This window comes from Trachemys scripta, chromosome 17, assembly GCF_013100865.1.
Source record: "Trachemys scripta elegans isolate TJP31775 chromosome 17, CAS_Tse_1.0, whole genome shotgun sequence".
NCBI classification, from domain to species: Eukaryota; Metazoa; Chordata; order Testudines; family Emydidae; genus Trachemys; species Trachemys scripta.
In genome coordinates this window covers 15,181,946-15,197,079 of record NC_048314.1, presented here as the reverse complement: position 1 = coordinate 15,197,079, position 15,134 = coordinate 15,181,946, and the positions used below count along the sequence as shown (strand labels likewise).

At 49.4% G+C, this 15,134-nt stretch overlaps 1 protein-coding gene across 1 annotated transcript in view; it reads right to left on the bottom strand.

The window, feature by feature from the left end:
• ASS1 (argininosuccinate synthase 1) overlaps positions 1 to 15,134 on the bottom strand; it is a 76,768-nt gene that overhangs the window by 22,762 nt on the left and 38,872 nt on the right. The window contains exons 11-12 of the mRNA XM_034793748.1: positions 12,595 to 12,679; positions 8,629 to 8,693 (exon numbers count right to left, since the gene is read on the bottom strand). Coding sequence (XP_034649639.1) covers positions 8,629 to 8,693; positions 12,595 to 12,679 — 150 coding nt within the window. The remainder of the gene's footprint in view (positions 1 to 8,628; positions 8,694 to 12,594; positions 12,680 to 15,134) is intronic.

Below are 15,134 nucleotides of genomic sequence, written 5' to 3'. Positions count from 1 at the left end.
TTGGACTGATCAAAAGCTTGTTTTTTGTGTCTCTTTCCCTCCCCCACCCACATTTCCCCTCCGCTCGCGGCAGGGGACGCAGAGCAGACGAGCGCTGTCTGTCTGTTTCTTTATTATTTTTATTTGATTTGTGACAGAAATCTGATGCTAAAAGACTGCGGTTCCGAGCGCCTTTGACAGTCGGCGTATGAACCACTGCGCAAGGAGGGGAGAGAAGTGACAGCCGAGCTCCCAGCATTGCAATGGAGGAGACAAGAGACACCTTCAAAGTGACACTCACAGCGTCTCCAAGTGTCTATTTTCATCTCCCCGTGTTTACAGGAAAAAGACAGAGGTGTCAGCGATGCAGCCTGGCGGCGCTTCAATCACACCATAATTACTGCTGAGAAAGGGGATGTGGGGGGTAGGGGAAGTGGACGGGAAGAAGGGGAGAGGAACGGAGACAGCTGCTGCTTAAAATTTTCTAATTTGTAACCTCTACTGTCAGTTTACCGTGAACTGAACCGTTTAGCCGTATTGACTGTGATCTGTCAATTTCAACAGGGATCAATATGCTGCCATGCCCTGCCGATTCCTGCCAAAAGGGGTCCAAAAGGGAAAATGAGGGGGACACGAGATCGAAAGTGAGAATGCCCCCGCCCCAGCCTCCTGCGTGATGCACAAGCTCACACGGACAGCAGACCTGGAGGGCCCCGGAGGTTTGACAGTCCGAGCTTTAGGGCAGGGAAGTGTCTGTACAGTGCCTGGCACAGCAGGGTCCGGAGCCGAGCTCAGAGCAAGGAGGATCCCACGGCTGGTGGCGGGGGGGAACAAGAGAGAGCACTTAATGGCTACACTCGGGGATCCCGCTGGCCAAGCACGTCCCAAGGGGCCGAGTTACTAAGTTCATCCCTGACTGTGCAATCCCTCCAAAGTTCTTGGGGATTACGATCCGGGGTGGGGGACGGTCCCCGCCGAGCTCTATTCCCAAAGCGCCATCAGCTGCCTGGGGCAAAGGACCCCGTTGTGCTGCTACGCAAGCTAGCCTCCCTGCGTTCGCACCGAGGGGCTTGGGCAGGCCTGCAGTCAGGCAAGGAGGAAATGAAACACCCAGCTCTTTTGGCAGAGGCAGAAGCCCGACTGTCCCCTCCCTTCCCGCTTCCTCCCCGCCGATTTCATTTACTTCCCTAATTAGCCCCCCTTCAGAGTTAAAACGATAATTTGATAATGAGGCCATGAAAAGCCGCACGAGGCAGGAAAACGACTCCCATTTGCAGCCTGCCCTCTCGAGCTGCAGCGGCGCTTAGCTGGTTCGGTCCCATTGTCGCCGGCAGGCGGGAGCTGTGCTGCCAAGCGTGGGCACCCGGAGCACTATGAATTAGCCACCGGCCTCCCACTAAAACACAGACAACCAAACCTGGAAAATAGGGCTTAGGACGCTGGTGCCAAGCTTCCCCGCTCGCCCTCCTCCTGGGAGTCCGTAACGAAATTCAGTGAGAGGCTTTGTAAAAATCAATACAACTGAATTTTTCCCTTCTCACCTCCCCCCCCTTTGCTCGTCGGGGTGGACATTAGAATTCCCATGGCAATGTCCCCCCATTCCATCTCCCCTTAATGTAAGCGGTGACTATGCGATGGGTGATGGGGAAGGTGGTGATCCCTAGTCCCTGCAGCAAGGCCCTGGATCCCACAAGGAAACCATGTGCCCATGGGGAGCCCCAATGAAGTTAAGGGGCTTTGCCCAGGCATAGGAGTCCAGCCATGTCCCTCTTTGCTGAATCAAGGTGTAAACCAGCAGCAATCCAACCCTGCTCCACTTGGATCAGGAAGGAGAAATGACTATTGGGACTTGTCTCTCCCATGGAGCCAGGATTTCACCCCTGGGGCGGGTAGGAAGCTGCCAGCATGTCTCTCACTTGGGCACAAGTTGGGTGCCCCAGTCTATGATTAAAATACTTCTTCAGAGTGGCTCAAATGCTTGGTTCCTTCCCCCACTATTATCAATCACCAAGACACTGAAAGAGAACTTCTCTTTAGATTCCAATCACCCGCAGCCTCCTGTCCCCCGGGCCCTCGTTCATGGTACAGATCTAGGGGTCCTGGTATCACCATCTGGCACTCTTGGAGGTTCTATGTCAAAGCCTGGACCATGACTTCTCTGCACAGAAGCCCAGAAAAGTTTAATCAAGGAGCTGGTGAAGAACCAGCTTGGGAAAGCCTGTTCTGCATTCTCCTGATCATACCAGAGATCTGCATGGCTTGAGGGGCCCTGAGCTTAGCTATGGAATAGCCACCATTCTGGCCTAGGTTCACAGGTTCCTGGCGCCTACTTCCTCCAAAACTCATCCCACTTCTTCTGCGCTGACTTGTATAAAACGAATCCCGTTTGTTGTCCCTTCCCTACCTCCTGTGTCGGTCTGTCCCTAGGCCAGGAGCTCTTTGGAACAGGAAAACACCTACCCCGCCACAAGTGCTACAATAACCAACCAACCAACTGTTTTCTAATTAGCAATAATAGCAGCATGGAAAAGAACAGGGGGAAAATGGTAATTCAATTTCCCCTCCCCCCCCCATCAAAACTTGAAATTGACATTTCAAAATTCCCAACCAGCTCTTGAGAGTTGGTCACATGAATGGGAGAAGGGGAATTCATCAAACACTTTCCCTGTTTTTTTCCCTATCAAAATTTCAACCAGTTTCACGAATTCTCTCCCTGCCATTGCCCTAGAGGAGTATTCCTGTGTTGAGGCCCAGAGGCTGCATCCCATGATCTCTGATGCCTGGTCTACACACCATTTTTGTAGTCATTAGACTGTTTCAGTTAGGGGTGTGATTTTCTACTAAAAAGAGTTACATGGTACAATCCATAGTGTGGCTTAATTCTATCAGTATAAAGGAGTCTTTTACCGGTAATGCTTATTCCCCAGCCCTTCTGGGAATAGCTATACCTATATAACTGCATCCACAAGGGGTGGGTCATAGCGGGAGCTAAAGGAATATTGGGAGAAAAAAAGAATCAAAATGTTTCATTTAGGGCTGTCAATTAATCGTAGTTGACTCACGTGATTAACTAAAAAAAAAAAATTAACTGCGATTAAAAAAAAAATCAATCATGTTTAATCGCACTGTTAAACAATAGAATACCAATTGAAATTTATTAAATCTTTTGGACGTTTTTCTACATTTTCAAATATGCTGATTTCTATTACAACACAGAATACAAAGTGTACACTTAATATTTTTATTACAAATTTTTGCACTGTAAAAATAAGCAAAAGATAGTATTTTTCAATTCACCTCATATAAGTACTGAAGTGCAATCTCTTTATCGTGAAAGTGTAACTTACAAATGTAGATTTTTTGATTACATAACTGCACTCAAAAACAAAACAATGTAAAACTTTAGAGCCTACAAGTCCACTCAGTCCTACTTCTTGTTCAGCCAATCGCTCAGACAAACAAGTTTGTTTTCATTTACAGGAGATAATGCTGACTGCTTCTTAGTCACAGTGTCACCTGAAAGTGAGAACAAACATTCACATGGCACTTTTGTAGATGGCATTGCAAGGTATTTACGTGCCAGATATGCTAAACATTCATATGCCCCTTCATGCTTCAGCCACCATTCCAGAGGACATGCTTCCATACTGATGATGCTCATTAAAAATAATAATGCATTAATTAAATTTGTGACTGACCTCCTTGGAGGAGAATTGTATGTCTCCTGTTCTGTTTTATCCACATTCTGCCATATATTTCATGTTATAGCCGTCTCAGATGATGACCAAGCACATGTTTGTTTTAAGAACACTTTCACTGAAGATTTGACAAAACAGAAATCTCACATTGGTACCTTTTTTGTAAGGAGAGATACAGCACTCGACCCAAGGTTTAAGAATCTGAAATGCCTTCCAAAAATCTGAAAGGGACGAGGTGTGGAGAATGCTTTGAGATGTCTTAAAAGAGCAACACTCTGATGCGGAAACTACAGAACCCAAACCACCAAAAAAAGGAAGTCAACCTTCTGCTGGGGGCATCTGACTCAGATGATGAAAATGAACATGCATCAGTCCGCACTGCTTTGGATCGTTCTTGAGCAGAAGCTGTCATCAGCATGGACACGTCTTCTGGAATGGTGGTTGAAGCATGAAGGGACATATGAATCTTTAGTGCATCTGGCACGTAAATTATCTTGCGATGCTGGCTACGACAGTGCTAACCGAAAGCCTAATTGTAAAAAAGGCGCGGGCAGCACTATCTCCTGCAAATTATAACCAAACTTGTTTGTCTGAGCGATTGGCTAACGTAGGACTGAGCGGACTTGTAGGTTCTAAAGTTTTACATTGTTTTATTTTTAATGCAGTTATCTTTTGTACCTAATTCTACATTTGTAAGTTCAAATTTCATTATAAAGAGATTGCACTACAGTACTTGTATTAGGTTGTAAATCAAAAATAAATATAAAATGAGCACTGTATACTTTGTACTCCGTGTTGTAATTGAAATCAATATATTTGAAAAAGTAGAAAAACACCCAAAAATATTTAAGTAAATGATATATTATTGTTTAATCGCACAATTAATCACGATTAATAAAATTAATCTTTTGACAGCCCTAGTTTCATTCAAACCAAAACAACGTTCCCCCCTGATATTTACCCTTAAAAACAAAACAAAAACACACAAAAAACTTGTTAAATTTCTAAACTTAAAAAAAAATATTTTGTTTCGGCCAAAACCATTTGCCAAATTCAGCCCAAGTTTATGAATCATTTAGGCTGACCCGAAAATGCATTTTCCAGCAAATAAATTATTCATCCAAATTTTTTTGCCTTGCTTTAGTTGTACTGTTTTCTCTACATGGGTATAGTTAAAACATACAATTTATGCATGTAGACCAACCCCAAGAGAACTCTACTGTGATAGCTGTTATACAGTCTGAAGTTTAACAAATGTAAATATATTATTTATGTAAGACCTTTCACACCATTGCTGATACCAAGAGATGAGCATGTGGTCTAGGTTTATGTGGTCCTGCCTCAGCTCAGGGGGCTGGACTTGATGACCTCGATGTCCCTTCCAGCCCTACATTTCTATGTACAAACAGTTCCTCACCTTCTCAACCAGCAATTTCCTCTCAGATTCATAGACTTTAAGGTCAGAAGGGACCATTATGATAGTCTAGTCTGATCTCCTGCACAATGCAGGTCATAGAATCTCACCCACCCACTCCTGTAATAAACCCCTAACCTAAGTCTGAGCTACTGAAGTCCTCAAATCATGGTTTAAAGACTTCAAGGTGCAGAGAATCCTCTAGCAAGTGACCCATGCCCCATGCTGCAGAGGAAGGCGAAAAATCCCCAGCATCTTTGCCAATCTGCCCTGGAGGAAAATTCCTTCCTGACCCCAAATATGGCAATCAGCTAAACCCTGAGCATGTGGGCAAGACTCACCAGCCAGACACCCAGGAAAGAATTCTCTGTAGTAACTCAGATTCCAACCCATCTGGCCACTGGGCATATTTACTGCTAATAGTCAAAGATCAATTAATTGCCAAAATTAAGCTATCCCATCATACCATCTCCTCCATAAACTTATCAAGCTTAGTCTTGAAGCCAGATGTGTCTTTTGCCACCGCTGCTCCCCTTGGAAGACTGTTCCAGATCTTCACTCCTCTGATGGTTAGAAACCTTGGTCTAATTTCAAGTCTAAACTGCCTGATGACCAGTTTATATCCATTTGTTCTTGTGTCCACATTGGTACTGAGCTTAAATAATTCCTCTCCCTCCCTGGTATTTATCCCTCTGATATATTTATAGAGAGCAATCATATCTCCCCTCAGCTTTTATTTTTTTTCCCTCTCTCTTTCTCATATATATATAAAAAACGTATGTATGTATCCCAGCCCTAAAACATGGTCTATTCACAAAATGTTGTATGGCTTTACTTATACTGATGTAGTTAAAGCAGTACAAACCTCCTAGTGGGGATGCAGTTATACCAGTAAAAAGGCACCTAAGCTAGGTCTACACTACAGGAAGGGGGGAGGGGGGTGTCGACCTAAGATATGCAACTTCAGCTATGTGAATAGCGTAGCTGAAGTTGCATATTTTAGGTTGACTTATCTGGCTGTGAGGACGGCGGCGAGTCGACCGCTGCCGCACCGCCGTCGACTCCGCTTCCGCCTCTTGCCGCGGTGGATTTCCGGAGTCGACGGCAGAGCCATCGGGGATCGATTTGATCGCGTCTTCACTTGACGCTATCCGGTGGGTAGCAAAGACGTGCCCCTAGATGGGTAGAGCTTATTCCTGTATAGGAAGTGGAATAAATTTACAGGGGTAAGACACCTTTATACCATGTTAGGTGTTACTAGTATAACTATATTGGGGAAAAAAATGCATATCCCTAGCTGATGAAATTATACCAGTACAAAACCTGTGTATAAACCCGGCCTAATTTAGCAAAGTTAGGCATAAGCTTCAGCCTGGTCTACACTGCAGAGTTAGGTTGATGCAAGGCAGCTTATGTTGCCCTAACTCTGTAAGCGTCTACACTAAAATGTCCGCTCCCACCGATGTAACTCGCCCACTACGCCAACTAACTAACTCCACCTCCATGAGAGGCGTAGAGCTTAAGTTGATGTAGTTAGGTTGATGCAGGGTGTTGCTTACATCAACTGGGGCTGCCTTTCAGTAGCCATCCCACAATGCCCCCCACTCACAATACAATCGATACCAGTGCTCCTGGTGAGAACGTGCACCGCTGACACAAGGAGCATAGGGTGGACATGCAAAAGTGATTTAATTTTGTAGCGTAGACTTGCCCGCAGTCCTGCTGATGTCAGTGGGACTAAGCACATGCTTAAAGTTAAACATGCACTTAAATGCTTAGATGGACACAGAATGGGGCCCTGGTCCAGGAGTAGGGCTCCTACGTGCGATGGTAGTACAAATAACGAAGCATAATAAGCACAATGTTACGTGTTTTACGTGGTCAGCAATGCCCCAGTGCAGGGGCCTGCAGCATCACGGCAACGTCTAATGTTGTAACGCTCGGATTGTCGCCCTAGCTGGAGGAGGCTGACTGCAAAGGAGAAATCTCCTGTTTACACCCAAACACGTTGGCGATCACTCACGAATGACACATGGAAAACGGACATGATGGTTAAATGGGGGTTAGGGCAATTATTGAATGCTGCAAGGGTCACTGGAGCACCTCAGTGGTTCTTCAAAATAAAACAAACAGAAAAAAGATCTTGACACATGACTCAGTGTCCGGAGAATCACAAACAAAAGGTTTAGAGGGCTGATGTTATTTTTAATTCAATTGCGCTAACTAAAAATCAAACCAGGGGGGTTGGGACTTTGGCTGCAGTAATGCACGTGTAAATAATTCCCTCCTGTCTTGATCTGAAGGAAGACTGAGGTGGGTTGTATTTTGCTGTGAAATGCTATCATAATATTAGCTCCTGCCTTGCTGCCTAGGGTAGGTTTAAATAAAGGGTGCACATACATAGCTATTAACGAGAGTTGAAGGGGGGAGGATGAAATGGAGACACTAACTAGCTGTATTGATATTCACCTCGGAAGGAGGCAGCTCTTGTCCCCTGAGATTTTCAACAAAGCTGTTTCTCACCGACTAATGACAACCCCAAGAGTTTAAGAGTCAGGCCATCCAAAATAAATAAATAAGAATATCAAGAGATTATTTGCGTTCTGAGTTACTAACCTTTAGGGACTCTTGTTCCCAAACTTATCCCTCCAAACTTCAGGGCTAGAAACTCACATTTTTGAATGAAAGCCGAGACTTTAACATAATCCCCTGACTCCAGGAGCTGGGGCTTGGAAAACACTAAATATTGTGAGAGCTTGTGACAAAATCATGAGAGTTGGCAACACTGAATCCCCCTCCCTGACTAAACCTTGACATTTATCCACTAGTAAAAAATAATGGCTTAGATATTTACTGTTTTCCCTTTTGGTTCATTTAGCTCAAGATACTAGAAGGAAGTTCCTTGGAGTTTTCAACGTTCTTCACAGAAGAGGAAAGTTAAAAGTCCTTAAAAATGAAAAATTGATTCTAGACTCAGAGGTCCACAGGAAAAGAAAGGGAGATTTTAGAGAGATGCTTTTTTAGGTGGGAAGACGTGCATCTGGTTAATATTATTAATTGTGTTGCCGTAACACCTTGAGGCCTCAATCAGGGATCTCTCTCACACGCACAAACAAAGTCCCTACCTAAAAAACCTTACAATCACAGGCCCCAGTCCTGTGCACACTGGGCCCCAAACGAGGAAAGGAACGGGGCCCCTTAATCCAATGAGCATTAGTTACTATTAAGAGAGGCTGCTGGTTAGATATCGAGGGCAATTCTTGACGACCAGACGCTCACTTACAATGGTGAGGGAGGCTGGATAAGCGCTCTCAGAGGGTGGAATCCTGGCTCTGTTGAATCAGTGACAAAACTCCCTTTCACTTCAATCAGCAGGGCCAGGATTCACCCACAGGGCTCCACAGGTCTGGATCCTGCACTCTGCCCACACACGGCTGAGCGGTGGAGAGTAGCCAGCTCTTTTTTTGGAGAGTGAGGTCCTTAGAGCTGCCTGGGGCTGGGGCGTGGGAGGGAGTTGTACATGGGAGGGGCTCTCACCTCGGGACTTCATGCCGATGAACCGATTCTCCACAATGTCAATGCGCCCCACACCGTGCTTGCCTCTGTGGAGAGAAAGGAGAGGAGAGGTGGGACAGGTGTCTCGCGTTGCCAGGGGATGAACAAGTCACTGGGAGGCTGAACTGCTCGGTGAAAGCAGCTTATGGGATGGCAACCAGCCAGCGTCAGCCCTTTCTGGCACTCTGCACTAGGAGGGCTCAGTCCGACTCCATTGAGGCCACTGGGATGCACTGGCTTTCTGGGAAGTTCTGGCGTGGCTTTTCTGCTGTGGCCATCACTGTGATACCGGAGCCCCTCCGATCCGGCCCCAAAGAGGGCTACTGGCCTAGCGGACGGGAGGAAGCAGAAGATGCGATAGATCATGACTTTAGCATGGCTTTTGACACCGTCCCACATGAGCTTCTCATAAGCAAAGTAGGGAAACGTGGTCTAGGTGAAATTACTATAAGGTGAGTGCCCAACTGGTTGAAAGACCACGCTCCAAGAGGAGTTATCAATAGTTCGCTGTCAAACTGTCCAGCAGGGGTCAGTCCTGGGTCATATTCAATATTTTCATTGAGGACTTGGATAACGGAGTGGAGAAGGTGTTTAGAATATTTGCGGATGACACCAAGATAGGAAGGCTTGGCAAGGACAATCTGGAGGCTTTCCAGATTAACCCCTGAGAGGGCTTGAAACAAAACAGCCCCCTCACCCATAGCCTTGCCCTTCCCACTGCTTCCTCAGGGGTTTCTCACCTGAAAGCTCAACCGCCCTCAGCCACCATATGCCATTAAGCCCGACATGGCCACACTTCAGGTCAGCACCTGGACTGCAGTCAGCAGACTGTACCCGGGCTGCCTCCCCCAGGCCAGGACTTGGGCAGACCCAGCATGGAGACAGGAGGCAGCACAGACTGTTAGTCAGCCTGGGAGCTGGAGAGCCCGAGAGAACCACCAGGCTCTTGTCTGCCAGCAGCTTCAGTAAAGAATCCCCTTTATAATCATTACCGCCCTGTTATTGCTCTGCCAAGACAGGGAAATTACGACACCCATTTTTAAATCCGTGGGATGGTCCCAATTTCTGCAGCCTCCCTCCAGGCCCTGAGAGCATGGCTCGGGGGGCAGGTACAGAGCCTTGGATTTAGCTTGGACTTTGCTGCACAGCAACCTACATCAGGACGCTGTGCACTACCAGACAGTGTCATGATGGGCAGGCGGCTCAGGGGAGGGCCAGGCCCAGCAGTGCCAGCCCGAAGCAGAGGGGAGGAAAGTGAGTGACGACATTTCTCTCCCCTCCCTGCCCCACAGAAAGGGATGAGAGCGGAGCCCAGCGCCACCACAGACACACGCTGGCCCAGATCCTCAGAAGTGTTTAGGTACTTTGGAGTTAGGCACCTAAATACCTTTGAGGTTCCAGGCCAGTACTTCTGGCTGTGGAGCGTATGTGCTGAAGCCATCAAACAGGCTCTGTCAGCAGTCACGCTGCTTCACAGCAGGCTGGGGATAGCTGGAATATGATCCATTATCAGGAGTCCTCCCCACACCATGCCACCAAAAAAAATATCCCTTTGCGGCTTGGACAGAGAAGGGAATGTGGAAGCCCCCTCCCCACCCCCAAAAGGCAAGCCTTGTTGCCAATGCAAATCTTCCTTTCATCTCCTCGCTTACCCCTTGGGCCAGGAGATCTCCCAGTAAACGTGGCCCAGCAGGCCACGAGACAAATACACGGGCGAGAGAAGGGGCGAGGGGGAGCCGCTGCAGCTGCATTCGCCCTTAGTGAAGTCATTTTAAAACCACTTAATTAACATTTAAAAAGAGAACTACATGGAAAAGTTCATTCGCATTCAACTGCAGGGGGATAAAGGCAGGGGCACAAAGGAGGAGCGGGACGGGGGCGTCTGCGTGGCACTTGGCAAAGGGACGGATGAATGGTTCCCCTGGGGCCTGCCTACTTCTGAGCCAAAGACGGGACCACAGCCCTTTGAGAAGCGGTGGAACACAGAGCCATGTGGAAGGTACCAGAGGGAAGGGGTAGAAGGACATTTTCCATGAAAGCATCGTGCCCAGCTGAAAGGCTCTTAGTCTGAACCACAGCTTGGATTCCTGGCTCTGGGGCTGCGTTGGAGACGACTCTCGGCTCACACCCGCAGGGGTCAGTCAGAGGCAGCTTTACTGGCGTCGGTGGAATAAGTGAGGAGAGCATCAGAGCCGGATGGCACTCCACAGTCACCGGGCCACTCAGTTTAGAAATGGCTCTGGAGGCCCGGTTAAGGTGGAACGCGGTCCTGGTCTCCAGGGCCAGAAGACTGGGTCTGTGTCTCGGGGACTTGGTGGCAGTGGAGGGAATCCACCCCCACAGTTATCTGTCAGAGCAGAAAACCCTAAGCACCCACTTCCCGACAAAGGGAGGGAGACAAAAAAAAAAAAAAAAAAAAAAAGAAAGAGAGACAGGGAAAGCATCCAAGTGACCAAATCTTCTGTTTCTAGTAGCCCTGTAAAAGCAGAATCATCCCTCGCAGTGAGAGCGGGAGGACCGCTTTTTCAGATAGGTCCTTTCCCTTCAGCCATCCCTGTCCTCCAAGCCCCAGCCCTCCAGCCCCAGCCAAGTGAGGGTGGGAGGGGAGAGAGAGCAATGGAGGGAGGGGGGCTGGAGAGAGTGGGGGCGGGGCCTCAGGGGGGACAGGCCAGGTGGCGGGGCAAGGATGTTTGGGTTTGTGCAAATAGAAAGTTGGCAACCCTAAAGGGAGCATGGTCTAGTGGTTATAGAACATGACCAGCAATTCTAGCCCCAGCTCTGCTCCGGACTCCTGGTTACACAGGGAACCAGTGGCCCAGCTGAGCCCAGAATCCTCTCTCCCATGGTAATGCTCAGTTCCCTTGGTGTGTGTTTTGACTGGGAAGAACTGGCTTTCTAGTCAGCACAATTGCTCTCTCTCCCCTCCCACCCTCACTTGGCTGGGGCTGGAGGTTGGGGTGCGGGAGGGGTGCAGGCTCCAGGTGGAGGTGCAGGCTCTGGGGTGGGGCCAGAAATGAGGGCTTCAGGGTGTGAGAAGGGGACCCGGGCCTGGGTGCAGGAGGGCGTGCGGGGTGCAGGCTCCGGGAGGGGGCTCAGGGCTGAAATAGGTGGCTGAAGTGTGTGTGTGGGGGGGTGAGGGCTCCAACTGGGGGTGAGGGCTCTGGGGTGGGGCCAGAAATGAGGGCTTCAGGGTGCAGGAGGGGGCTCCTAGCTGGGACAGAGGGTTGGGGTGCAGGAGGGAGTTAGGGTGCAGGCTCTGGCCGGGCGGTGCTTACCTCAGGTGGCTCTTGTTGGCAGCGCAGTGGGGTTAAGGCAGGCTCTGTGCCTGCCCTGGCTCCACGCTGCTTCCAGAAGCGGCCACATGTCCGGCCCCTAGGCAGAGGCGTGGCCAGTTGGCTCTGCACAGTGCACACTGCCCGTGCCTGCAGGCACCACCCCAACTGCTCCCACTGGCCACTGTTCCCGGCCAATGGGAGCTGTGGAGCCGATGCTGGGGCAGCACGCGGAGCTTCCCTGATTGCCCCTGGGCCTAGGGGCTGCAGGGACATGCCGGCTGCTTCTGAGAGCTGCGCGGAGCCAGGACAGGCAAGGAGCCTGCCTTAGTCCCGCTGCGCTGCCGACCAAAAACCGGACGCCTGGTAATCCTAGCTCTCTTCCTGGTGAACTTATGTAAACTCTGCTCTTTGTGTAAACAGTCAGAACCTAGAATAGCCCACAACTGGCCCAAAAACGTAGGCACCGTCTGTTATTTGTTGGACCGCTCTACTATGTAACCCATTATCGATCTTTGGTAAATCTTGCAGGAGGACAAATGCTGCTTTAGATGCCTTGCCCAGATCCGAGCCTATGAGGTGGGTGGGTGTCCTTGCACAGCCCTCCGAGCGTGTGCACTCACGTCAACAGGGACTCTTCTCCGAAGATGAGAGTGCATGAGCGTCCGACACTTACGCAATTTCATTCAGGTAAACAAACAGCTCCAGGGAGGACTGGCGAGTTGCCCCATCTTTGGTGTTTGTGACCTTCACCGGGACACCTGCAGAACAAGAGATAGATGCAGAGAGGGGATTGGGGTGGGTGGGAGAGGGAGCTGAATCGGCGTTTTAACGTCAAGAACACCTCTTCACATCACCCAGAGTACGTTAAATAGATGTGACAGATATGAACTCTAAATAACTTCTTAAAAAGGCATGTCCAAGCCGCCGCGCTCAGGGGGGAAAGCCCTCAGGAGAAAAGAGAAATAAATAAAAAAAGGCCATAAAATGCACCCCCCCTTCTATCCTCTCTCTTTTTTTTAGGGCCGTGAAATTGCAACCAGGCCCTTAACTAATTGAATTTCACGCTCCGCTATTGTCTTATGCCACGGCACCTTCTGTCCCACCAGCCGCTGAGGCAGGGCCTGACAAATGACCCAACAGCCAAAGAAAGGGGTTTGTGTGTGTGGATGTGTGTGGGTCGGGGGGGAAGTGATGGAGGTGCGGGTGTGTACACACACACACACACACACACACACACACTCTGTAGCGTCTGTTCTGCAGACAAACACAACACATGCTTCCAGTGATCCGCCTGACAGGAGTGAATGGGAGCCCATCTCAGGCCAGTCACTGGCAGGCCGCGGTGAGGGCCGAGGGCTCCATGAATTAATTACACTTTTTTTTTTTTTTTTTAGGCGCTGGGTGGGACGGGGGGGCGGCTCTGAATAGAAAGAGGCATTTTCTTTAGCAGTGTGAAATGAGCAATAAATGTATTAGGAAGCTGACAAGGGGGCTGCGGGGCCCACAAAGAAAAGCTGTTGAGAGTTGGAGGCTAATCTCCCCTCCATCTGCCCTTCTCATTACCATTTAGCGCACTATCAGTTGCCAATCAGGCCTCAATGGCTCCCTTTCTAGTCTTTATTATGAAGGCGCCCGCGAGAGCCACTGTCCAGTGAAGGGCCCTGTCAGCTTTCCCCATTCTAAACCCCCTATTTTCCAGGGGTTTATAAACTCGGTTGTAAATTGCTATTAAATGTAAGTCTCGGCAATAATGAACCTTAAGCCTCTTCTCACTGAGCCCTCCCCCCCCACCCTTCCCTTGCCCCCCTCCCTTTCTATTATCGTCTTGCGCCGGGGTATTGGATGCACTCCACCCGACGGAGAGCCGCCAATTGTCAGGCCCGTTGTTGGAGAAAGCTGCTTAGCCTTTAAAATAGTTAATAATTAGATTAAAACTTCAAATAAATTAACTAGCGGCTGAATGGGGAGCTGGCGGGGGGGCTGCAAGGGAGGGATTCTTAATGCTCGGGGAGGATCATTAAAATGGAGCAGGACTCTTCGGCCTGTCTGCAGGGGGGCTGCACGCAGACACAGTGGCCCGAGAAGGATCCCCCACCATCTCCTAAGAGCCTGAGACGACAGGAACGTGAGACGTTTTCCCCCCTGAGTTGCGTGCTCTGCTGGCCTCATTCTGTGATAAGACTTTGCACCTTCCCTAGCTACCTGTGTTGGAGGCTCTCTGAGCAAGGGCTGTGACAAACCTTGCCCACATCTTCTCATCCCACTTTCAAATCACAGAGAGGGAAGTCACTAGCCTACAATCTACATGGTGAGGCGGTGGTAGGAGCAGAAAGAGAACCCAGGCGTCCTGATTCTCAGGCCCCTGGGCAATACCACTTTCCTATAGGTCAGAGCCCACTTGCTTCTCTCTCCACACACAACTGCCTTGTATAAGACGCCACGCCCCTGTGCTCATGCATCGCTCTGTGGCCTCAGGAACGCATCAGCCTATGGAAATTGGGGCCCCCAGCCTGCACCCATGGTCTTTGGCAGCAGAGCACACTCCACTCATGTTTCTGTCTGGAATGACTCCATGGGAGTTTGAGGAGAGACCTCCCAGGGCACATTCTGCCCTCGACTCCCAGGCCAGATCCCAATGGGAGTCAGGTGGACGTTGCGGAGGAGAGAGCTGAGCTCGAGGTACCTGCAGGTTTTCCTCCTCTTGCTTCAAACCAGGCTCAGTGTCTCTGTGCTGCATGTGTCAGAACGGACGGATGTCTCAGCTGGGCAGAGGCAGCTCATTTCCCGGGGCAGAGGAGCACGTATGCACACCCACGTCTTGCATGGTTCAGCACCCACCCACATGGGGACATGTCACTGACCTCACACCTACATACTGCCCTGGCACATAGTGGAGCAGGCAGGCCCATCTCTGCACTCAGGCAGCTGCTTACACGCTGGTATGAGGCACTCCAGCAAGTAAGTGGCTGTTAGTATTGAGAGTAAGATGGAAGTCAGGAGAGGTATCCTCTGACCAAAAGCAATCAGGGTGAGACCACTGGCCCGTCTCACTACCCAGAAAGGAGCATGTGCAGAGATGGGGGGGAAGTTTGGATTCAGCTCCATAGCCAGGCCTGGAAACTTATGCCCCCCTCTAGCTAAAACCAGCCTGGATCCAAATTCTCCTACACCTCCTTCTTCAAAATATCCCACATCTAATGAAAGACAAAAGGC